Source organism: Anser cygnoides, chromosome 23, assembly GCF_040182565.1.
Source record: "Anser cygnoides isolate HZ-2024a breed goose chromosome 23, Taihu_goose_T2T_genome, whole genome shotgun sequence".
Taxonomy (NCBI): domain Eukaryota; kingdom Metazoa; phylum Chordata; class Aves; order Anseriformes; family Anatidae; genus Anser; species Anser cygnoides.
Genome location: NC_089895.1, coordinates 3,915,445 through 3,940,865, shown reverse-complemented (window position 1 = coordinate 3,940,865; position 25,421 = coordinate 3,915,445). Strand labels below are relative to the sequence as shown.

The 25,421-nt window shown below is 40.5% G+C and overlaps 1 protein-coding gene across 11 annotated transcripts in view; it reads left to right on the top strand.

Moving 5' to 3' along the window:
* The window catches only part of KIF1B (kinesin family member 1B), a 96,669-nt gene extending 72,468 nt beyond the window's left edge, over positions 1-24,201 (top strand). For all 11 annotated transcript variants that reach the window (XM_048067733.2, XM_048067729.2, XM_048067725.2 and 8 more), the window contains 19 exons: positions 94-256; positions 694-784; positions 1,383-1,501; positions 2,435-2,490; positions 5,141-5,249; positions 6,115-6,181; positions 7,673-7,757; positions 8,005-8,110; positions 12,347-12,461; positions 13,019-13,152; positions 13,670-13,731; positions 14,466-14,611; positions 14,973-15,212; positions 15,621-15,692; positions 16,277-16,398; positions 17,213-17,362; positions 17,851-18,043; positions 18,611-18,729; positions 19,524-24,201. In XM_048067733.2, coding sequence (XP_047923690.1) covers positions 94-256; positions 694-784; positions 1,383-1,501; positions 2,435-2,490; positions 5,141-5,249; positions 6,115-6,181; positions 7,673-7,757; positions 8,005-8,110; positions 12,347-12,461; positions 13,019-13,152; positions 13,670-13,731; positions 14,466-14,611; positions 14,973-15,212; positions 15,621-15,692; positions 16,277-16,398; positions 17,213-17,362; positions 17,851-18,043; positions 18,611-18,729; positions 19,524-19,566 — 2,192 coding nt within the window. In that variant the 3' untranslated portion in view covers positions 19,567-24,201. The remainder of the gene's footprint in view (positions 1-93; positions 257-693; positions 785-1,382; positions 1,502-2,434; positions 2,491-5,140; positions 5,250-6,114; positions 6,182-7,672; positions 7,758-8,004; positions 8,111-12,346; positions 12,462-13,018; positions 13,153-13,669; positions 13,732-14,465; positions 14,612-14,972; positions 15,213-15,620; positions 15,693-16,276; positions 16,399-17,212; positions 17,363-17,850; positions 18,044-18,610; positions 18,730-19,523) is intronic.
* Positions 24,202-25,421: the final 1,220 nt, after the last annotated feature.

The window sequence follows — 25,421 nt, the reverse complement described above, 5'->3', positions numbered from 1 at the left end:
AAGAATAAGAATGTGTGATGGGACTAAATGGTTGCCTGAGGAATATTTTAAAAAAACAAAAACCTGACCTAATGTGATTTATTTCTCTTTAAGACCTGAAGTCAGCCACTTTACTGGATGGAAAGATGACCATGGAAGGATTCACTGAAGAAATTGGTAATCACTTGAAACTGGGTAGTGTGTTTACCTTCCGTGTGACAGTGCTACAAGCCAGCGGCATCCTTCCCGAATATGCAGATATTTTCTGCCAGTTCAAGTAAGAATTTGTTCCTATTTATTTGCATTAGGCATTGTATGGTTTAATAGATGGTGCAAATAATAGTGGCTAGTGGAGGGTCTGATTGAGAGCTTTTCAAATCAATGGTAGTGTGGTACAACAGAGAAAAACATGCTGTCAGTTATCAGAACTCCTGTTACAAACAGTACCTGCTCTGTGGTAGCATGGTGTTGAGGAGTAAAGTTCAGTATCAGTAGCTCTCAAGTGAAGTGTTGTTTGGCTTAGTTTCTTAGGAAAGAGAATGAAAATTGGGTGTCATAAAGCCAAAATGGGAGTTTTGGTCCCAAAGGCCTAGCTTTAGGCCATCATGCGACTCCCTGTAAACCTCTGGCAGAATAAATTTATAGGTTTACTTTTGGTATTGGGTTCACAGCACAACAGTCTCCACTAAACTGTTGTTTGTCTCTTTTAAAAAGCTTTTTACATCGGCACGATGAAGCCTTCTCAACTGAACCTCTCAAAAACAATGGTCGTGGGACTCCCCTTGGGTTTTACCATGTTCAGAATGTAAGTAAAACTTCAGCTGAATAGTAAGTGATTGTTTTAGCACTGGGAAGTTGTGTGTATCCTTCCTGTTAACCACATGAGAGATGTGTAGGAAAGGGGAACAAGGGGAATTACTAAGAATAGACAATAGGAGGAGTGATCAGATGGATGATGTAATCCCCCATGGAGAACAAAACACAGGATGATTCTGTGTCGAAGATTTAACTCTTCTGTTTCACATCTATTTCTTGCCTTTGAATTCCCTGTTCCCATTCCAGGGTGTTCAATGAAAATAGTCAAGAGTTCAGGAAATAAAATATATGTGAATAGCAGTGCTTATGATATCAAATGAACTGAGTAAATCTCTCATTATGAACTGTGGAATCCTTTAGTTATATGTAGCTCCCTCTTCTGCTACTTGAGAGACTCAATATAATAATTTATTTTTTTTCCTTTAATAGAGGGTAGAATTAGTGCTTAAACCAAAATGGAATACAATCGCATTTACTGCGAGTTGCTCTAAACAGTAGGAAAAATGTAGGCTCCTAAAATTTAAAATTGGCGCTTTCAAGATTTTGTTCTTGCTTGTTTCATTTTTTTTTTTTTACTTGCCTAATAGATTGCTGTGGAAGTGACAGAATCATTTGTGGAGTACATCAAAACGAAGCCTATCGTATTTGAAGTCTTTGGACACTATCAGCAGCACCCTCTCCATCTTCAAGGACAGGATCTCAATAGGTATTGCACACTGTTCTGGCATAAAGCCTCTGTGATCACACTCAGGTTAGCTCTGCAGTTCAGGCACCTCTTTTTCATAGTCCTGAAATTATCCAGCCACACCCTCATGAGTGGGCTTCCTGACTGGTGTGAGAGTGCTGGCAGAGGTCTATTTACCCAGTGTAGTGTGGTTTGTTAATGAGTGATGGGATTGTTTTACTATTTCAAACGTGGAAAGCTGCTTTGTCAATACAGCTGCATCCACCCTGTAAACACTGGCAGTAGAATATTGTACACAAGTGTTGAGTGGTGATCCCAGTGAGTTCTGGGTAAATAAATCCTCTCACTCTGCAAGATGCAGTGTTCTGTGGCCTGATGCATGAAGGTGTGATTACAAAAGAGAGACAAGATTAAGGGGAAAACAAAAGGCTCTGAACGTGTTACGTGTTTAGGAAGTACTGGTGACAAAGTTGCTGAGCCTTTGAACTGGGGAAAGGACCCCCTAGTCCTCAACAGCTTAAGGGAAGAGGCTGTTGTTTGGATTACTTGTTCTGGCTAGCCATTCTACTGAAAGCAGCAGCTGCAAAGAGGAAGCATGTCTTGGTTTTAAGAGGAAATGTCTGCTGAGACGTGCTTTCTTTCCTGAAGATATTTTGGGAAATGCCTGTTACCCACTTAAATTTTTAGTACAAGATGGGGATGGAGCAGTTGGAAAGTGTAGATAAATATTTTTCACTGATGACTAGGATTAATTTAGATAGAACAGAAAAAATGTCTATTAGAGAAGTGTGCTTAGTCCAGTTGTTATGGAGACAGGTGATATTTACCTGTCTTCATGGGACTGTAAGGCTCTTTTAGAGACATGTATCAGAGCGTACGTATATGTATGTATGTGTTTGTATATGTCTTCACTTGGCTGCCTCTGTAAAGATAACTCTCTTCATTTCTCCATAGCCCTCCACAACCTTCCCGAAGATTCTTTCCTCCCCCTATGCCACTCTCAAAGCCAGGTGAGAACAGGTCTTTGATTCTCTGTCACATTTGTTTGCCATGGAAAACAAAGGTCACAGTGTATTCTGAAGTCATTCAGGACACCGAGAAATGAGATGAAGTGAATATTGCAAAGGGCATTGGAACCATCTTGGGCTGTCTTTCTTTCCTTGTGTTCAACCGCCTCTTGCAGCAAGTGCTTCTTGGTTCATTAAAGGGTAGAATTCTTTTCCTCAGGTGTTATCCATATTCCATGAGTTCTGGCTATGACTCTTCATGTGCATACTAAGCACTTGACTGGAAATTTGCTTATTCATTAACCACTCCATCTTTCTGCTCTGTAACATTCTTGTTCAGTGAGCCAGCCTTGTTGAAATTATCCGTGTTTTTCTTTGCTTAATTTTAACAATGCATGCTGAACTTTTATGTTTTTTTCTCCCGTTTCACCCTTTTATATCCTCCTCCTCTTTTTTCCTCACCTGCCATCTCTACCATCCCTTTTTTTGTGTGTTTCATTCACTTTGCAGACCATGAAAGAAAAATTGAGCTGATTAGGTATCTTATGTCTGGCTATGTAAACGTGCATGTGCTGAACACACTATCTGAGCATGCCAACGTGCTTGCATCCTCTGCTGTGGCTGCTTTCCAAGATGGGGCTGACCAGCTGCCACCTTTTCTCTTTCTGCCTGTTCCCAACTGTCAGAGCGAGCGGGCTCCTAAACGAGATGGTTAGTAGCCAAATTTGATCTATGGTAGATGTAGAAGTAGTTTTGAAACATGCTTCGAGGTTTCAAGATTCCTCTTTCCTTATTTTTATCTTGTAGTAGTCTTGGGACTAGAACTTCTGTGGCTGCAGTCACAGAATGGTGACACCATGTTTTTGTTTATGGCTATTCTAGAGAAAACAATATAGAGAGTGAATAAACTCCAGTGTGCAAGTATCACAGACTTTTCTCTGGCCATGAATCTGTTTCCCAAAGCTTCCTGAACCTTTGTTTTCTTGTCTTCTGTAAATAGTTCTGAGATACTGGGAGATGCTACATATGAGAAAACAGCTAGGTGTAGAGGAGACGTTCTGCTTTGTTCTATATAGGCTTTCCTTTTGCTTATCTTTTTGTCATTAACTTGACATGTACAGTGCTGTACATTGTTTACATTTGCATTCTGTTTTAGAGGGGAAAAAAGGAAAACAAACAAACCCACACTGGTCTTGCCAGAGCAAGTCTATGAGAACATCCAGAACCAGCTTGCAAGTTTAATTAAATGTCTTTCTGTTTTATTTTTTCCTCTTCTGGTGCTTTTGAGTTTCTCCATGTAGCAGTAAACTTAACTTGAGTGACGTGTTTTGATTTTTCCTATTCTCAACAATACTCAGTTCAGCTGTCATGAGTTCATGTGCAGCTGCAAGCGTTGTTTTGGTATTACGATGGGTATAAGAGAGTGATTACCCAGAGTGATCAATGGGAAGAGCAAATGATGAGAGCTTGCTACCTAGCATGATGGGCTTGCTACCTAGCATGATGGAGCTGGAGAGCTGTACATGATTAATTCTTGTAAAGTCTGTTCCTCTGAGGTGGCTTTTCTTTTACCCTGAAAAGAAATAGAATTCACATTTTATTTTTAAAAAGTGACTATGCAAACGCATCTGTATGGATCTTCTCTTAATTGGGGACTGTGAAGTTCTTCCAGTGCAGTTTCCACCATGACTTAATTTCCCATTAAGGGATGTACAAAGGCATGAAGGTAGCAGAACCTAAAGAAAACCTGAGCAAGGGAGGAATGGGGCTTGAGAGGCTAGAAGGGAGAATAATCATTTGGCTCAATAACAGCAATGCAGGCAGGATGTGAGAGGAGAAAAAAACGGAGAATCAATTGCAGATGTACAAAAATATGTCAGAGTACACAGGAACCAAGCTCTTAAAATATTCCCATTTACAAAAATGAAATGAGTGAAGAAGGAGGAGAAATCTTGTAATGGCAAGAGGTGTGATGTAGGTATGCATGAAGGAATATCAGGTTATTTCTAGAATTTCAGTTATCCTATTAGTAGAAATTTTTCCAAGTGAATTATGCCTACATTAGTATGAAAGGAATTTGAGGGGATCTGGCCAGTAGAAATCACTAATACCAAAACATAAGGAGCCCAGAAACATACTTTGACAGGATTACAGATCTGGAATAAGTCTTACTCAGCCTCTTTCTGTGCACATTTTCTTACCTAAACTGGTAAAGGAGACTGGCATTTTGCAGCGCAAAAAAGTGTAGACCAAATTCTGAAGTTCTTAATGTATTTTCTTATGTGGGGAAGGGAAAATGTATGTTCTGGGTGAAAAAAATGTTACAGGTGAACTAATTTAAGCAATTCAAATCTCAAACTGCTAAACCATAAAGTAGCTGGTGGATATCTGAGGAGACTGTGTGGATCTAGAGATTTTTTTTCTTATTTTTGCAAATTCTTTTTTTCCACTACATTTGTTTTCTTGTTTAAACAACCTTATTTGATGCCAATACTTTTAAGGAATAGTGCTGTGAGCAACGTTATTTTCAGGGGACAAGATGTGATCTGCACATGTACATAGAATACATGGAATCAATGAAATGACACGTTTCTGTGAGCCCTAGGGTATCTTCGTTCAGTCTTGATAAACCATTCTTTTTTCTTTCTTTAAGTGCCAGCTACAAAGCTAAATACTATGAGCAAACCCAGCTTGGGCCAGAGTGTGAGCAAGTATGACCTCCTTGTCTGGTTTGAGATCAGCGAATTGGAGCCAACAGGGGAGTAAGTCCAATATTCATCGTTTTAAGATGATCGTGTTTTAAGTACAGTGGTTTATGGGATCAGTTACCCTTTGTTCCGTTCAGACAAGGTTGATGTTCAGCAATCATCTGAAGGTAGCCTGGCTTATGTCAGCCTGCTCTCTTACTAGTTTGTAATTAGGGGATATAAATTCTGCTGGCATTTATCATCCCCTTTGGAAAGGACTGAAGAGACAGAATGCCATTCTTTAACATTTGAAGTTCTGTCTCCATTCTGGAAGCCCCTGCACACCAGCTGAACAGGTGTAGGGAACATATATTCAGTGTTTAGGCCATGAGTTTAAATTCTTTGTGTCACTAGAGTCTATGCTGTAGAAATTTTTTAGCAGACCCATGTTTTACTCACCTCGGCTATGTAGAAGGTTTTCCCCTGAAAGTTCTTTAGGGATTGTGTTGAGAAGTGAGTTCCACAGAGTTTTCCAGAAGATTGCGTGAGAGGAAACAGTCTCAAATTGCACCAGAGAAGTTTAGGTTGGACATTGTGGAGAATTGCTTCATACAGAGAAGGTGGGTGGTTAAGCACTGGAATGGGCTGCCCAGGGAAGTGGCGGAGTCCTCATCCCTGGAGATATTTGAGGCACATGGACATGGGACTCAGCAGGGCAAGTTGATGGTTGGACTTGATCTTGAAGGTCTTTTCCAACCTAGACGATTCTGAGATTGGTATGTGAGACTTCTATATTTAACTTGATACTGTGGTCAGAGCTAGTAGAAACACCCTTATTTCTTTAGATATTATATGGAGAGGTAAACTTTGGCAGCACAATAGAGTAATGTTGCTTTGCTAGTGTATCTTTCCTGCCTGCTGATTTCTGTCTCTCACACAGGTATATTCCTGCTATTGTGGACCACACTGGAGGCCTGCCTTGTCAGGGGACATTCCTGCTTCACCAGGTACTAATGAAGGCTGTAGAACAGCAAGATTCATCTCTGTGGGGATTAGAGTGTTAATGATGGGATTTTGCATCTCATGTCTTGTCCTTTCCCACACAGCTGTCTAATGATAGCTGTAGGGTCAGTCATCTTTCAGTCTGTATTTAGTCTGTTAGCTTTGAGCTACGTGGAGAATATGTTTGGCCCCTAGTATATTGCTGTTTCCTCTGCTTATCAGTTTGTCTCAATCAGGAAAGATGAAAGCCTTTTGAAAAGCAGGAACCCTTGAGACCAAATTTGTGCCCCCCACATTCTCAAATTTCTGTACCAGGATCACTGAAAGAGCATGAGGACTCAACTTCGTTATTTCAACTTGGTTCTTTCTCACTACATGTGGCTGGCTATAAGATGGTTCTGTACAATGACTGTCTCCGTGCATTTTAAATCTTTGTAGTTAATCAAAAATGCTACTGTAATAATCCTTAATAATAATTTGTCTTTAGCTATATTCTAAAGATAATCCTGCTTAAATACTGTTTATGTTTTTTCTCTACTCTCAAATTCCCAGTTCCTTTTCAGGGACTTTGCTTGTGACAAGCATTTCCTCTTTTTCTTACGAGGATAGGAACAACTCTTGCACCTTGGAAATAATGGTCATATTCCAATTATTTCCTTAATAAAACAAACAAACCACGGCCAACAAAAAAAGGAGCAGGTGTTACTTCTGGATTTACCAGTGTCCTCATCAGTTACTTCCAGTCCAAACCAGAGTAATTCTGTCCTCTGTAATACCATTACTAATGTAAATCCACAATACAGGCAAACATCTTTCAGCTTCTTTTGAAGCAGTTATGCATGAAGCACTTTCTTTCTGGGTAATTGACATCTTTGCTTGGAAGAGTGGAAACTATTGAGACCAACACCTGGGGATTTTTTCTTGTTCAGATGAGGTGTTTATTTCTGCTCTACTACTCTACCTCCTTCCTAGCTGTTGCAGAGGTTTTTTTTGTATTTTGACTATACATATAGATGTATGTGAAAAAGAGGGAGTATATCTGCATGAATAGTTGCTGGTTTGTAGTAACTTTTCTTACATTTCTTCAGTACATATAATTCTTTTGCTATATATACTTTTTATTTTGTTGTATATACTTAGAAGTGCTTAAGCATACATTATCTGAATATCTGCTTAATGTTTTTGTAGTTGAGTCTGCTATACCCCCAGGGACTGTATGTATCGTGCCAATGATTTCAGGGCTATTTTAGGTGAAAAGCCTTTGTCTTTGTGGAGTAGAGGCAAGAAGTGTAATTTGTTACATATGAGAACATACCGTTCCTCTGTTCAGTTAATTTTAGGGCCCAGACACACAAAGGTTTTTGTTCACAGTTACAGGATAATTTAAATGGCTTATTTGCTCCGTGTTTATTGTATAAGTGCAAAATAGATGATGACAGTGTGTGGGGGGTGGAACTACTTCCCCAGTATGAATTTTTGGTTTTGAACTCTACCAGGGAATCCAGCGTAGAATCACAGTCACCATTATCCATGAGAAGGGCAACGAGTTGCACTGGAAAGATGTACGAGAGCTGGTTGTTGGTGAGTGTATTCTGCTTTGTGAGTTGCTTTATGAAGAATAAAAATGTCTCTTTAGGTCTTATTCTGCTGTCTTCATGAGTATTGGATGTGGGAGGAGTTAGATTTTGAAAATTATCTAGAGGAAAAACTTAAGTTTTGCCATTTCCACTTAAAGCTGCTTGTTTAATCATGTAGTCTGAAAAGATATTTGGAAAATAAATTCCATATTTAAAAATTTTATTGATTTCCCTCCTCCTACCCCTATTAGGACGTATAAGAAACAAAGCAGAGGTAGATGAAGCTGCTGTGGATGCTATTCTGTCTTTGAATATTATCTCTGCAAAATACCTGAAGTCATCTCACAGCTCCAGTAGGTAAGTGAATAAAATGGCTACTCTTTTAAGCAGAGCAAGGTGTTGGCAGGGTGTTTGGAAAGCTAGCAGTGTTGCTAATAATCAAATGTAGAATTCTGTGGAGATGGGCATACAGAGAATGAGGGGTACCATAGTTTCTTGATAAAGCTGAAGTCCATTGAACTGCATGGAAGATTTTTTTTTTATGATGCATTTGGATGGCTTTCCATTTGTAAGGACTATAAAGGGAAGAAGGAAAGGAATGGTTTGAGGGAGACTGAGAATTGAAGCCAGAAATTTTAAACTGACATCAAGGTTTGTTTCTAGAATAAAGCATTGAAGTAGAAGGGCCATATCAGGGGGATATATTTATGGATGTATACATACCTGTATTATTCCTGTAACAAGCATGTGACAGTTTAAGCAAGAGCACACTTTGTGAATTAAATGTCATAATTTGTGGATTTATTTAGATATATCACAAATTGACACTAGTTCTGATAAGGAGGTGTCTGCTCCGTGTAACTGCAATCGCTGGGGCAACAGCAGGGCCCCTCTCTGAGAGGTTTTTGGCTGCAGCTATCTCCTCATTAGGGTGCATTGCTGTGAAGATCAGTCAGACTGCATTGTTTTGCTTCAGTGTCTGCAACAAAGGGCAGCGAGGCAGAGTTCTGCATTGCCAGCAGAGCCTCCCCCTGCTCTTGACATCAGCCAAGTCACTTGACCACTTCGTGGCTCTGTTCAGCTGGTGCAAAGCAGGAGTATCTCTGAAATTGAACTCTGTGTGTTCCCAGAGGGGAACAGGGTTGTTCTGGGTCTGCAACTGCTGAATTCTGGAGGCGGTGTCATTCTCGGCACTGAAATGGCTTCTAACTTCCTTCTCTTTTAGAGGCTTGGGCTTCAAAATATCACTGCAGTATTAGAGGAGGATTCAGGATGCTGCTCCTACTAACTGAATGTCTTCCTGCCACCTAGTGTCTGTGAACACACATGGTGATGGTATTTTCAGCAGCTATTCCTTGCCTCCCACACAATGTGGATATTTTATTTCTAGTGTTTTTGAACTAATGGTTCAGTAGCACTGGAACTTAAGGGGACTGTTGCTGGTTTCCAGTCTGATGCCGTTAGGTAGTTGGGAAGTCCTATACCTTCTGTATGCCAGCAACTTCAATAAATTCCTGCAGCTCTGTAGCTTTCTACTGGGAGGGCTGCTTGCACGAAGGATGAGGGTGAGCGAAGTGAAGCCGTTGACAGTCTTATTACCAAAATGCCAAAGTTTAAGTAGAGGGATGGGTGCGTGGCAGGGCAGTGGAGTGGGACTGAAGCTCTGATCAGGGATGTCTGATGTTTGCCTATTGTCTGCAGACTTGTTTTGTGGCTGTGGTGGTGTTTTTCTTTGTCTGTTTGTTCTGTTCCTCTCAGCTGTTGCTTCTTTGTTCTGCTTTTGGCTGCACTAACTGAAGCTCTTTCTGTGTTTTTACAGGCTCTTTCTTGATAAGGATATGCCTAGGTATTTTCTGTTTGCTTCCTCTGCACATAAAGGTTCTTGAAAACAGAATGCTTTATGTCCTGCTTCTATTGCTGCCATTTCCCTTATAGCTTTTACTGAATTTTGTTAGCACGCCTCTTAGCTCTTCTAGAAGTAGTAAATCTCCTGCCTTGTCAGGTAAAATTCAGCGGGGAACACGTGCGAATAAATTTTCCTTCACATACAACAGATAGCTTCCCTCATTCAGTCTTTCTGATCCTCAGAATGTGCCATCTGAGTGTAGTTCCTATTCATAGTCCTTGCTATTTTCTTCCTTTGTTCTGTATCAGAACTAGATTTGGAATTTCTTACAGTCTCTGACTGTAACGTTTGCCATGCTGGAAGTACCAAGGCAAGGACTGAATGATTAAGTTACTTGAAATTCCAGCTTGCAATTGCGCTGAACAAAAAGCTGTGGCTGCCATGTGACTGGCATTCAGCCTCCATTCTTGGGCTGGATTTGCATCGGAAGTTTAACCGTGTGGTTGCTGCTACACAGTTTACCAGTTGGCAGGGAAGCAAGGCGTTTAGTAGCTGCTCAGACTGGATTCCTCTTTCATCTTCCAGGTTTTCCTGTGGATCACAGCCAAGCATGCTGGCTGCACAGCCTGGGACAATTTGCTCTCTGCTTTCTCTGTTCTGCCTGTTTGAAAAAGAGAAGACTTAAGTTTTCAGTGCTTTCAGTTAACCACTTTTTCCTAACACTAAAAACCATTAAAAATCAGTTCTAACTGTAAATGTGTGCCCTTAACCTGTTTCTCCTGTTTTCTGTCCTTTGTTCGGTACTCCATTTTCCTCCTTGCATTATTTGCTATACTGAAAGAGGTTTGTTCACTGCTGCTTTTTTGTCTCCCTCTCTAACTATTCTAGCAAGTTCTGGTTTGGACGGGCAGGCCTGTGTATATTTAACTTTCTGGCTAGACAAACTCTAGTAGAGTAACCATCTCAAAGCTGTGTTTGCCTTCAACTTGGTGTTGATCCAAAAAGCACCATTTTGCTTAGAGGAGCCTTTTGTTCTCACTGTCGAACGTTTACGCACGTGTTCTCTCCATGAGAAGCTGTGTTCAGCCCAAAGTGCAGAGCTGGCTCAGGGGCTGAGTACCCTGGCTTTGCCATTTCTGGAGAACCAGGCTTTTCTTCTGCCCAGAATATATATCTGGAGCCTGCTAAAAGGTTTTTAAAAATTGCTTTCAGAATTAAACTGTGATGAAAGCTAAAATCATGAGCACTACACACAGATTTGCAAAGGGTTAGAAGGCAACCTGTGTTGTTTGCCTAATCTAACTCAAGTGGGGATTATTGCATTATAGGGCTTTTCAAGTTTCCTATTACTTAGCCTTTGGAATGTGTTTCTCTGGAGCATTTTTAGTAGAAGCAAGGCATTTAGATACTACTTCAAACACTAAAACACATACTGCAAGCGGTATTTAGTAATATTCTCAAATTATGTTACTAGACTGCACAGTTCATGGTGTCTCAGTGTATTTATTAGCTTGAAGCAGTGTAACCAGTGTTAGGAAAACAGGATTTTGGGAACTCTTTGAGATCAGAACTCATTTCTGATGTGTGTGCTTTTAGGTTGTTCCAACCCCGCACTGCTTTTTGTCATATGTCTTTGGTTTCATTTTCTATTGTACTGAGCTGCCCTTGAGTATTAGCACAGAAGCTCCTTAGATATGTAACTTGTTTTGTTTTGTTTTTAAATATACATGAAACACTTCCTTACTTTGAGTACTGTTTCATTTATATTCAAAATGGGATGGAAAACCTGAATGGCAAGGGAGTTTGGAAGGGAAATCATACGGAGGTGATGAAGAATTAGTGCCTCCTTTACTACTGTAAACACCTGAAAAGCATGCTGTATCCCAGAATGACAAGGGTATCGGACTCTCTTCCAAAGGAACATACGTGAAATCAAGTCTCTACTTGTGAGAAAGGAGAGAACTTGTTTCCCTAAGTGCCTGCCAGAGAGGAAATAGTATAATTCTGACTATAGACATGATGGCTTAGATGTGCTTTGTGTGATGCTCCCTCTCACTTTTTATTTGAACAGATGGACATTCTTGATCGCTGAGGTAGAACGGGGGGAGGCTTTAGTTCCTTTCTTTCCATCTACCAAACTGAAGAAATTTCATACAAAAGCTTGTGTTAGGTCTGCAAGTTTTCACTTGAAGCTAGTAGGGAAGTAGAAAGAAATCTTTATTACTTGAATATAGGACTTACCCGTACCTATTCTGATTGCTGTCAGAAGCTATTGTTTTTATATGAATAGCTATTAAAGGGATCTCTTCTGTTGCTAAATGCCAGTCCTAGAATATGATGTAGAATGAGTTGTTTTTTAAAATAAATATAATAATAAAAAGAAGGTTCATCTGGGCTGAATTGTACCTAAAGCATTAGAGAGAAGCTCTGTTTGTTTTAGAAACACTGTCTATTAGTGCTGATTTCCCTGTGATGTTATGATAGCTTTTGTTCTCCTGTGTTCCTTCTTTTCTCTTTCATGTAAGTCTTTTTTTTTTAAAAACAGGCAATGGTTTCTTATGCCAAACTATTTGTAGTAGAAGTAATCAATCTTGGGAAAGAAGAGATAACTCTCTAATTAGTTATGTGAGCCACTGTGGTCAGTAACAATCATACTGGGTGATGTCAAGGAAGATGTGCTTTGCACTGACCGATGAGAGGCTTGCAGAGGAACCAGCTGTTGAGTTTTTGCTGTGCTTTTTTTCCAGGACTTTCTATCGGTTTGAAGCAGTTTGGGATAGCTCCTTGCATAATTCCCTTCTCCTCAATCGAGTGACGCCGTATGGAGAGAAGATATATATGACCCTTTCTGCTTACCTGGAGGTTAGAATCCTGTGTTGTTTTTTCTGCTTGTGACTCAGACAGAACTACTGGAGACAGCAGACTGTGTGTACCTGAGATGGACACCTGCTGGACTAAGGGATTTTCGAATCCTGAAGGCAGTGAAAGACTATTAATTTTCTGAGAACAGGGTGGAAAAACTTATTCTCAATTAATACCTTTAAGTCAAGGCATTACTGCCTCACAACAAATTTGAAGTGAAAAAAAATGGATCTCCTTACCTTTCTGTGCCTCATTTTATCTATCTGAAAATCTTTTTGAAATTGGTGACTGTTATGATATAAGTCCTACCAGTGTTGCAGACACTGGCTTAGCTCTTGGCTTTGTGTGCAATACACCGTTGTTCTGGGGGGTGTCATTATTTTACGCAGAAGAGGCATTTAACAATCTTTAACAATCTTTCACAAACACATACCAAAAAGCCCACCGAAGACCCAAACAAGAACAGATTTCAAAAAGCTGTCCTGCTAAAAGAAGGAAGGTAATTAACTTGGCATAAATATCTTCAGGCAGTCATTCTTTACTGTTTCTTCTCTTAGCTTGATCATTGCATTCAACCTGCTGTTATAACAAAGGATGTTTGCATGGTCTTTTACTCACGAGATGCCAAGATCTCCCCGCCACGATCGCTGCGCAATCTTTTTGGCAGTGGCTACTCCAAATCTCCAGACTCGTAAGTTCAGTTGGCAGTTTTGGTATCCAACGTTTGATGTCTTGGGGAGGGTATGGGGAGAACATAGCTTGGTTTTCTTTTTCTTCTTTGAAATGACCTAGTTATAGATCTCCAGTCTGGTTTTGAACATTTTTGTCTTGCTTGCATGTCAGTGAAACTCACGGTTTATCTCTTTAATGACCCCTTTTTTGGCCTTCTCTCTGAACAGCTAGGACTAGAGATCCCATTTGTCGAGCCTGCATGTAGTTGACCCTGATGCCAAGCTGAAAGCTGCTGCTGCAGCAGCAGCTTTTAATGGAGAAAAAAACACCTTGAGGGAAATGCCATTTTTAGTGAGGGAAATGCCGTTTTTAGAGATCTTGCAGTGTGTGGCTATTTTAAGCCAAGATTAGAATTCAGATAGTTCTCGCTAATAACTGTACTTCTAATTGGGGGGCTACAAAACTAAAGCTAATGTACTTTATCTCTGAAGATAATTTTTTTCCTTTTTTTTTTCCCTCTGGCTTTTTGTGAGCAGTAATCGAGTAACTGGGATCTATGAACTAAGTTTATGCAAAATGTCAGACACAGGAAGTCCAGGTAAGCAGTAACCAGGTGTGCGTGCATTAAAGATGCTGTAAACTGAGATATTGCAGAAAATTTCATAGGATGGAGTAAATACTTCTTTTTTTTTTGATGGGGAGCAGTTTCTGCATTTCGTAGGAGCAATGAAACATTGCTACTCCATTTAAAAATAAAAACTTACACAGGCTTTTACTTTTGACCTGTGTCTGTGCTTATCATTGATGAACCAAGGATTCGCAGAAAACTTTGCATTTTCCTGACATTCCCAGTAATATGAAACTTAGCATGTTCTTGGGTCATAGACTTCCGGAGCATAATACATTGCTCACTGTAACTAAGACAGCTGGGACTTGGTTTTGCAATGATATAATTTTTGTGTGGTCTTTTGAAGACCACATTTTAAATATTGCTGTTATTTGAGGCTAGCTTGATAACTTGGAAGGAATGTAGTTCAAATTGAATCAGTGTATTTTCCTCTAGTACCTAGGAATCAAAGCTCTTATACTGAATTAGACTGAACAGGAATTTGTGTTCTGTGGCAGTGAATAGAAAATACGCAAATGAAACAAAGCTGAACTAAATGAAACCTCTTTAGGATGTGTGATTGCTGTTAAAGAATTTATTGCTTTGTATATTTCCAGCCAAACAGCGAAGTGTTGATTCTTTGCAGATTGCTAATTGATAAGTGTTTCTTGGTGGTTCCCTCCTGGCTTATTTTAACATGTATGATGTTTTTTTTGTCTGCTCAGGAATGCAGAGAAGGAGGAGGAAAGTCCTAGATACATCTGTGGCATATGTGCGTGGAGAAGAGAACCTGGCAGGTTGGAGGCCCCGCGGTGACAGTCTCATTCTAGAGCATCAGTGGGAATTGGAGAAACTGGAACTGCTGCATGAGGTAAGTAGCTACAGGAAGTGAAAGCAAAAAGACAACTGTACACTTGAGGTTGCGTTTAGTGTGGCTACTGTCTGACTTTCTGAGCTGAACGAGTTCCCAAATGGGAGCTGAGATTTAAATAGGTTCTCCAACAGAGAGGATAGAATGTGGCTAGCTGCTGAGTAAAATCTTCAGCTTGAAATCTCGCTGTGTTCAACAAAAGTAGATTTAACTTCTAGTGCTATAGGAGACTTTTTTGGAGACTTTTTTTCTTGGGACCAAGTGTTTACTTGTATGAATCTTACGAGAATGCCTATGAATGAAGTGCTTGTCAACTAGGGAACACCCTGGAGCAAATGATATTGCTTTCTTTCCTTACTAGGTGGAAAAAACACGGCACTTCCTTCTGCTTCGTGAAAAGCTTGGTGACAGCATCCCCAAGTCTCTGAGTGACTCGTTGTCTCCCAGTCTGAGCAGTGGAACTCTGAGCACCTCCACTAGCATTTCCTCCCAGATTTCCACCACAACATTTGAGAGTGCTGTGACGCCCAGTGAGAGCAGTGGCTATGACTCCACAGATATTGAGAGCCTGGTGGATCGGGAGAAAGAGCTGGCCACCAAGGTAGAATATAAGAAAAGCAGTGGGGGTCTAAATTGAGTTATGAATTGATTATGGATTAATGATGAGCTTGTCATGTAAGGTGGTGAATATCCAGTGTTGCATGAGTTTCAGTTTAATATGCTCTACAGCAAAAATCAGCCATTCTTACCAGACAGTGCAGGTGACCATGTCTGCGCGGTTATGGCTGCATCTCATCCCTCTTCCTTAGTTGTTCTGTAAATGAAACTTTAAAATTTAATCAAGGGAAGTGGTTATTCCCCTCTTCTGTTTTTTTTTTTTTCACAGCAGTTTAGAATTTGCATGTTCTTTCATGAGCTGCCAAGTATGTTTGGCTAATTGCCTTGTGTTCTAATTTCCCTAAAAATCTTCAAGTAAAATCCTTTTCTTTGTTTCTTCTTTTCCTCTCAGTGTCTTCAGCTTCTTACTCACACTTTCAATCGGGAATTTAACCAGGTGTACAACAGCATCAGTGATTGTAAGGTAAAGAATTCATCTGATACAATACATCGTATTTGTAGTACAATAGCAGTATATTTGTAGTTTATGGAAACTGTTGATACTATGAAGAGACAAAACACTTTGTATTAATTATCTTTAATTTCAGTCTGTTGGAAGCATTTGGCTATTCAGCATTGGGTTCCAAAGACTATTGAAGGAATTAGAAATGGTATGAACTTGGACAGTGGTGGTGTAGCTTCTAGTTTAACAGCAGACTGGAGGTTATTCATTTTCCCTATGCAAAAAGATAATTCAGGTCTTAAAAATATTGACAGTAGACACGGGTAATACTACATGGCAAACCAGATAATCTAATATTCTGTTGAGGAAATCAAGGTGTGAATAATCAGGAGTGTAGGACATTAATAACAAGCTGCATGCACAGAAGTGCCATTGTATTTTCACCCATAGATAGATAGGCAAAAATTGTAAAACTGAGTAGGGAAATGACTGATAGAAATACTTTTCTGTTATCCAAGCCTTCTGCATGCAGAATTGACACATTCTAGCCAGGACTGAATACCAAAAAAAAACTCTAATATTTTTCTGTGTATTTGTCCTTGTAGTTGTCTGATATTTCTCCGATTGGGCGGGACCCATCAGTGTCAAGCTTCAGCAGTGCTACCCTCACACCTTCATCTACCTGTCCTTCGCTGGTGGATTCAAGATGCAATTCAATTGATCAGAAGTAAGTTTAGGATATGAATAGAAAAAATAATCCTTAGTGCATATAGTGCGCTTAAGGCTATCTTTGCTATGTTTTCTGAATTTTTCCCCTTCTTTTTCTTTATTTTCTGTAGTTTTCTTTATATAGACCTTCTCCTTATCTTTTCCAGTCACTCCACACAATGATTTTTCTCCTTATCTTTTCCAGTCACTCCACACAATGATTTTTCCCCTTGTTTTGTACTTTTCTTTCAGCACAAGGGATAAAAAACTGAACAATCTGTGTGTGTTGTTCTAGGGACCAGCACTTCTTTAGCAATCAAGAGTCCCTAAGTTGTCTTTTTCAGGTGTTTGTTTAAAAGACCTACAAACAACAACCCAGAATAACAGTTTAGCAAATGATCTCGTCATTTATTTTTCTCAGCTGTATCTGTAGAAGATATTTTTGATGAAATTAGGAATAACTACTTAGTGAAAGATATAACTTGTACTTTCCCTGTTTAACATCCCTGAGAGGAGTACTAAGTATACATCAAACCGTAGTAAGAAATGTTTCTGTGTTGTGACTGTATTTGGCAAGAGAAATGAGAGAAGTAGTGGGAAAAAACTTACTAGCAGTTAGTATTTATCTCCTTACAACGGAGCCTCAAGTTTTATTCAAAGATTTTGAGGGAAATGATATTCAATATTTTACAAATGGCTTGCAATATTATACAAAAAAACTTGTACTGGAGGATGAAACTTATAAAAGTCTAGATCGTAGGTGCACTTTAAATTAAAGTGCCACATTCAGTTCTTTTGTTCTGATTTATTTTTCTCTCTCCATTTTTTTAAAGGACTCCAGAAGCAAATTCTCGTGCCTCGAGTCCCTGTCATGAGATGGAACAGTTCCAGATAATTCCTGCAGTAGAAAGTTCCTATCTTGCCAGAGCTGGAAAGAATGAATTCCTAAATCTTGTTCCTGATATTGAGGAAATCAGACCAGGGTATGTTTCTACTGTAGTGTCATCATGGCTTCTTCAGTGCTGTCACAAGGGTTTCTGAGAGTTCTAGTTTCCTTTCCCCATTTGAGGAAGGTAAATTAAACAGTTGATAGCAGGACTACACAGTGGTCAGTGATGTAGGCTGGAAGCTGGACTGGTGAGAGTTGTGTTGATATTTGATCTCTGCAGCATTCATTCCCTGCATCTACTTAATGAACAAGATTTCTAGTTACTTATAAGTACTGGTTTTTATTATCAAAACCATGGCTAAAAATCACTGAAGTAGAGATCTCTGTGGTTCCTTTTTCCTGTGAGACTTTTACATAGTTATTGAAGACAAAATTCAGCTTGCTGATGTTGTTGCGGACAAAACATATTAAGGACCAAGTTCTGTACAGTGCTTTGTAGTTAATAGGAGTACTCAGTAGCTGCCTTCTTTAGGGGAAAATGTATTGATATTTATCTGTGGCTTTTTGTTTTTGTTTTTCCAGCTCTGTGGTCTCAAAGAAAGGATACCTCCACTTCAAGGAACCACTCTCCAGCTCTTGGGCCAAGCACTTTGTGGTGGTCCGCCGTCCCTATGTTTTTATTTACAACAGTGACAAAGATCCCGTGGAAAGAGGGATCATAAACTTATCCACAGCTCAGGTGGAATACAGTGAGGATCAGCAGGCAATGGTGAAGGTGAGTCTCAGAGCAATTGTTTGTTTATCTGCAGAGCAGGAGCATTAAAGTTAGTAGTGCATCCATAACATCCTGTGTCATCTCTGGTCTGAGGGACATGCGGTTGTTTGGAGATTTATCTGGCATCTGGTGACCCTGCCTTCAATGTGTTCCTAATTTGTTCAGGCTTTCTTATGATTTGGGTGTAGTTCTACAGGAGACTGAAACTAACTGCTGTGCTGGATTGTGTTTGCTTTTAATGAGCAAGTATTGCTAAAATGACCTTGTTTATTGTTTTGTTTTTTAAAAAAACCACATGCAAGCATTCTGCAAAGAATCAAACTTACTTTACTTGTCCATTTCAGCTGCCCTTAAAGTCCACACTCTTGCTTGAATTAAAACTGTATTGTGGAGGTGATGTTCCATTTGTCTGACTAGTAACATCCTGGAAATGATCAGTGAAACTTAATGGAAAGACCTTATCTCTTCTTAGAGATTGGACATTGCACATTCTTCCTGAGGGAGGGATTATGCATCAACTTCTGTGCCTGTAGACTTAGTTATTTTAAATTGTCCTCGATATTCCAGACACCCAACACCTTTGGTGTGTGCACAAAGCATCGTGGGGTCCTGCTCCAGGCCATCAATGACAAAGACATGAACGACTGGTTATACGCCTTCAACCCACTTCTTGCTGGCACGATAAGGTAAGAGGCAGTTCCTGAACAGACAGGCTGCGGAGCATAAAGATAGTGAGAAAGTCATAAAGTAAGCAGATAGTTTGTCACAGAATTTAATCTTGTTACGAAGAATTTGACAAAATGGTTTTCCTGAAGGGAAGCCAGGGGGGTGGGGAACAAAAAGTTAAAAAGTCCTGTATTTCAAGAAATGCAGTGGCTGTTGCTTTGGCTTGTGACACTCTTAACATGTGTATACAGTTTGGACATGTGTGGTATGCATCATGCAATGAAACGTTTGGAAGCCACAAAATGTCTTTCAAGCTTCTTGTAAATTTCCTATTTTACAAATCTATAAAATTTCTTAATACCTATATGCAGGTGGTTCTGGACTGCTTTTTCATTCGCTTTATTGCGGACTAAAGCAGAAAATCTTGTTTCCTTCCTTTTTTGACCTTCTCCAGAAGCCTTCTCTTTTAGTACAAGTCACTGACATCCCCTGCTTGCTGGAGAGGTCTCACTACTGTAGCTTTTAATTTCAGTAAAAAGAAAGAAAGAATTAGAAACTAAGCTATTGCTGTACAGTGTCAAATGTTTCTTAACAGTGCAGTCCTTAAAAGAACCAGTCATCCTTCCAAAGGAGCACAGCAGAAGAATGAGATGTCTTTCAGATTATAGCCCTTGATATGTTTTACTTTCTAAATGTGTGGAGTAAGCAAGGACTATATGAAAGGGTAGCAAAAAAAGGTGGAGAAAGTCTAGGGAGGGAATTAAAATAAACTTCCAGAATTCAACAAATGCTTTTTTACTTCTTTCTTGTGCAGGTCAAAACTGGCTCGAAGACGCACGGGCCAGCTGAAGTACTGAGTCCATGTAATGTTCTCATCTGTTCTCCCTAACTCGCCTTCTGATAGATAAAGTGTTACCTCTCATTTTCTCTTTGTGATTCTTGACAGTTTCTCTTGTATGTAATCCTGTGGCTTAACATCCCCTACCTTCCCAACTCCATCACATTTTCTAGATGTTCTAACACTACCTTGTTTCTTTTCACTCGTGTGGAGAATCCTACTGGTAGCATGTGGCCAAACAAAAAATGGAAAAGAAAAAAAGTGATTATGCACGGCTCTAAAAAAGAAAAAAATTCTTATAACAATTGTTTTCCCGTTCCAACTGACCTTTTAGTGTCTGTCCCACTGTCCATTGTTGTCTGTCCGGAGCGCTGCAGGTTTTTCATTCAATTTGTGACTTGGCAATAGTCATCAGTTCCCTCAGGGCAAAGTGCTAATGCCAGGGCAAGATTATCCCTTCTATGTAGACAATACCCGGCCAGGAACTGCAATAGCTCCTCAGGCTTTCTGGATCCAGCCTCTGATTTAAACTCTGTTGAAAGCTGATGTTGGATAAATCTATCTGGGCAGACTGGATTTTGGACTTGGTGCAAGGTTTTGAGTTCCCCAGATCCAACAGACTAAGACATAAACTGGAAGAAGGTAGGGAACAAATCAAGAGGGGCTGGCTACAGTGATCTACCTTTAAACTTTTGCTGTGGGGATGCAGGTGAGCAGTACTTGGCTTTAACTCTTCCCCTGAAACATTAACAGTACTTGTCTGTGAGCTGAGCAGACAGAACTGGAGGAATAATGAATGGCTCGTCGCTGAAATATTAGATATGTTCTCTAAAGTTTTAGGTGCTCAGCCTCAGATTTGACACAGGTGAAGTGTGTTGAAGGTGAGGAACCAGTGTGGTCATTCCCTGGAGCGTTTTCAGGAGATCACCACAGGAGGGCAATATCTCCCCTTTCTGCTTTTAGCTCTGACTTTGGAGTTACTGTAGCGGCAGTCATCACCTCTCCTGGAAGAGATTTCCAGTTGTAATTGGTTTGCTAGGAAAGACAGTTCTTTGGCATTATTCTGAAATGCCTGCTTTATGCATGCATCCCCTACCTGTAATATTCAGCTGACATCCTGTCTGTCCATGGGGCAAAGTACCCTCTGCCTACAAAATGCTTTCTGGACCTTGCACTTGCAGTATTCTTCAGGGAACAGCAGGACACTTCCACTTCCGTTTGGAATAACTGTTGAATGTCTCTTAATCTACCTGCTGCAATTCTCATCAGCTAACCCCCCCCCCCCCCCCAACACTTACTTTTAATTTCAGAAATAATCCTTCCTGGAGGACAGATCAAGTAGATTCTGGTCCTGGTCAGTGGGGTGTAACATCTGGCTTCTTGGAGATCAGCTGCGTGGTGGTAGTTCTTGACCTACAATGGAAGTTCTCCTTGTGGGCAAAGTTTTGCTCCTTGCCCCAAGAAAGGAAGGCAAAATGAGTTTCCTTCCTGAGAAGTGAGCTCATTTTTCTTAGGTTTTCAGGGAGGTTGGGGGCTTTTCTTTGTTTTCTTTTACTGTGTTTCAGACTGCTACGCTGTACTTTCTTGACTTACCTTGGGCACTGATTGGGCTAGCTGTGATCCTGGAGGAACATGCGGGAATTCAGTCCTGAGGTTCCTGTCTCTTGGGGAGAGATAAAAGGGTTTTGTTCCACCATTACAGTAGGCACATCTAGGAGAAAAAATAGTTTTGTGACTCCAGCTCAGGAAGGTCATTTTGATTCAGGTCACTCATCGCCAGGTCTCGCCATGCCTTGGAAGTTCTGTGGCCAAAAGTATACGTGGGACTGTCATCAGCTCAGCGCTTTTTTTTTTTTTTTTTTTAGCTTTATTAGTTTTTCATTTGATAAAGTGCAATGCATAATGGGACCTCTTGAAAGGATGGTTGGAAAAAGGAGCAGGGAGATGGAGTCTGACACTTGCTAGGACATATCCTTATGTATTTCAAGATAGTACTCAAGCTAAATCATGTGCTCATCTTGTCTCCTATGGACCTCAGATTTATTTCAGAACTGGAACCCAGAGTGAGTGTATGTCCTGGGGACCCAGGAGCATAATAGAGTTGTTTTTTCCTTCTGTTTTTGTCTTGTTTAATTGTATGTGACTCTTATTACAGTGATGATAGTTCTTTGTTATGCAATGGGCGCTCTGCACTTCCAGTGTGTGGATAAGTAAGACCACTAGAGCTGGGAGTGGGCTCCCCAGGCTGGAGCTAAGCCGATCTCAAGATGTTTTAAGAATGAATTAGGTTAATTTTAAGCACTGAGTTGTTGCTGCCACCACCACCACTGTATATAATAAAAGTGGAACCAGTCTGAGGAGGGCTAGCAGTTTAAGTGGTGGTATTATGTGACGCACTGAGAGATAAAAATTTTAATTTTTATCTTTTTTTTTTTTTTTTTACTAGAAGAAAGCTAGTTTGCTAAGTCTTTGCTTTGGATAAACCAGAAAAGGAACCATGGAGAAATAAGCATTAAATAGAAACACGATTAAGGGATCTTCCTTTGAAAACAGGAAGAGATGGATGCTTACTTTATACAGAGCTGGAAATGTTACAGCTGTGTTACATAAGTGTCTTATATCTAAAGACTCCAAGCAGCTTCTGGTGACTTGATGTCTGTATGGATAACAGGTCATCAGAAGAACAAGATGCTATTTTTAAACACCAGTATCTCTTAAAGCTGCATAATCTATGACAAAATCAATTTTCACATGAAGTTCAAGTGGGCATTACTATTACTGTGTCTGACGTAAAGGCACACGGTTTTTCAGTATGTACTGAGACATTGGTTTCCCTACTTAAAACTTGATGACTGAAATCCAAATTTTCTTCTAAAGGAGAGCAAAGCCAAAAAAAAAAGTGGATTTCCATTCACTTCAAAGCTTTTTTGATTTAGCCTGACAAGTTAAAAATGTTTGTTTAGAAGGGAAAAATATGCTAAGCTGCCTTCTCTTGACATTAAAAAACCCTCTCTTGGTTATGCTTATGATGTCCTGGAGTCAGACAGCTCTCAGGACCAGCCACTAGAGGCAAGGCATTGTGCTGTGGGCCTGCCAGCCCATTGAGCATAAACACTCGTAGCAAACTTGATAGGCATTTCTTAGAGAGAGTTGAGAGTGAAGTTGTGCCACAGTTGTTTTTTTTTTATGTTCATCAGTGAATGGGAGAAGAAAATTATCTTTTGGTCCAATGAAAACCCTATGATGTTTGATGGAGCTTCTTGGATGTTTTTAAAACTGAACTAAACCTTCTATACTGTATTTTAGAAATGCACTTTAAGTACTTTTTAAAAGAAGATTCCTATGTTGTGGGATGCAGAAGGGAAGGTAATATTATTTCCAAACCACTGAGATGTTTTTTTTCTTGCCAGTGTGTAATAGTCCTTATTACTGATTAGCAAGGTATTTCAAAGCAAAGACTTAACCTTTTGCTGCTTGTTATCTAATTTACAGGGATTTAATTTTATGTAATGTATTGTATATTTATACATCTGTAATTAATTGCACCTTAGATAAGAAAGGATTAGCTTTGGAACAACACCCATTGGTACTCTCCCATCAACTAATACTGCCTCTGCATCTTTCTGGTACACTTACACAGCCTCAGTTTGTGTTAGTTTATACTGTGGTGGTGTTTTTGTTGAACATGCAGTTGTTAACCTGCTGCTCGAAGGAAGGATACTAATGCTGCTCTGGAACGGTTTGCTGAATGTACTTCAAAATGGGTCTCTAACGTGCGCGTTGCATCTCTCCATTGAGGTTAATAACCCCAATATGTGGTCTGAACTATACTATATGTAGCAGGAATGTATTAATTTTGTGCTTCCTTGTTTAAAAACATCAGGTGTTCAAGAACAGGACTGAGATTTTTTTGTTCAGAAGGCCATTTATGCGTTCTAAGTATTTGAAATCTAAACTAGTCCAACACTAACCAGATGGTCGTGTCCAATGTCAATTGGAACAGTTTTTAAATTAACAGGAGCAGACGTGTATTCAGAAAACTGAGGGTGTGGAGGTCAAAACTTGAATTCTTAATGTTGCCAAGTTATGGCCTGATCCTGAGCAGTACTGAGCTACCTCTTGCTCACACTGAATCCAAGGAGTAGAAGCAGAGGGAGTCTTGGACGATCAGCACTTCCCAGGATCAGTTCTTAATTTTCCACTCTGCTTGTTCATACTTCACGTGCAGTTGATTAACGTTCTTGACTTTGGACATTAGACATGCTGTTGCACTGAAACACATCCTTTTTCTTCTTGCAGTTCCCATTTCCCTGTTTAACCTCTCTGTACACAAGGTATACAAGGTATACACTGTATAAGTGGCCTTCTTGAACAAATGTCTTTGCAAACTGATTTCATCCCAGCGAAGGAGTGCATCAGCAACACTGTACATTAATTTCAGATTTTCATTTTCATATTTTATTTTGTAAATATCTGATGTTTGGAGCTTGAGTATACAAAATGTAAATATAGTTCATGTATTTGTACTAATTCTGATCCATTTGCTGTATAGCCTTAGGTGTGCAATGCAGATATTATCTAACTGTGTATGGTAACCTTGCACCACTGAACTGTTAGTGAACGAGGTGAAACAATAAAGGTACAACCAAGTGCATTAGCAGGTATAACGTGTGCTCCTTTTATTAGGATTTCATTACTAGTTTCTTGTATTGTTTTAAAAATCTGTCCTGAGCAAGCTTATGCTTTTGTGGAAAGAGATTTGTCTCAGCTGTTCTTGAGAAGGATGAGAGGTTCTCCTTATCCTTCGTTATCCTCTTCCCTTTGGTATGTTCCACAGCATTTCTAAGTCGCTTTTAGATGATTTCAAAAATGTTTTTTGACTGACAGATAAAATAAGGTTGTGGTAGTGCTGCCAATGCTGAACTCGCTTGTCTGGGGGTGACTGCTAAGAATGACAGGAAATGCGTGAAATCAAGCCACCAGAGTGAGGTCCCAGCTCTGGGGATAACCACAATGTGCCAGGGACTCCCTGTGTGTCTCTAGCCCCAGGGAGGAGACTGGACATGGCCTTGCCCAAGCATCTGAGCCCCGCAGGAATGGGCCACCTCTGGGGTAGCTGCAGCTGTAAAACAGCCTCGTGATGGCAAAATGCTTTCACAAGGCTGCTGCCAACATCTGCTCTTTCTCCGGAAAGCCCTCACGGATGTCTTGCTTTCTTCTTGCTGACCCACCCGAGTTGTGAGCCAGGCACGTAAGAAGCCCATTGGCTTTTTCTGGTTGCCCTTGCTTCAGGGAAGCAGCTCGCTCCTCCACTGAAGCGCTTTCTTTCACGCAGTGGCCCTACCTAAGGGTTGCTGTCCTGGGAAGTCCTTTCTGGGAGGTCGACCTTGTGTTTAAAACACAGATTTGCTGTGGTGCTGCTTCCCCCGAGCTACACCCAGCCCTCGTGCTGTGGCACCCCCAGGGCTAGGACTCCTCCTGGCCGGTGTATGAGGCGCTGACTACAACTGCGGCCAATTTCCCAACAGCGGTTAGATAATTACTGCTCCTTAATGAGAGGAAAGAGCACAGCCCCCAGCCACCCCCAAGCCCCTGGGGTCGGTGTTTGCTGCCCAAACATGCGGTTTTCAACAGCGCCTGGTCCAAGTGCAAATCCCATGTGGCCCTGGCATGGGTTTTGCCCTAGGGGGCCCCTTCTTAGCGGCTGGTGGCAGCCAGCCTGGCCTTCCCCTGCACCTCGGGCCCGCCTGTGCCCTTCTAAACCCCGGTTTATTGCCACCGCGCTGCCCCCTCCCACAGCTCTGCTGGCCCTTTAATGGGGGCCTGGCCCTTTAAGGGAGACGGGCCTGGCCCTTTAAGGGGCGGGGCGCCGCC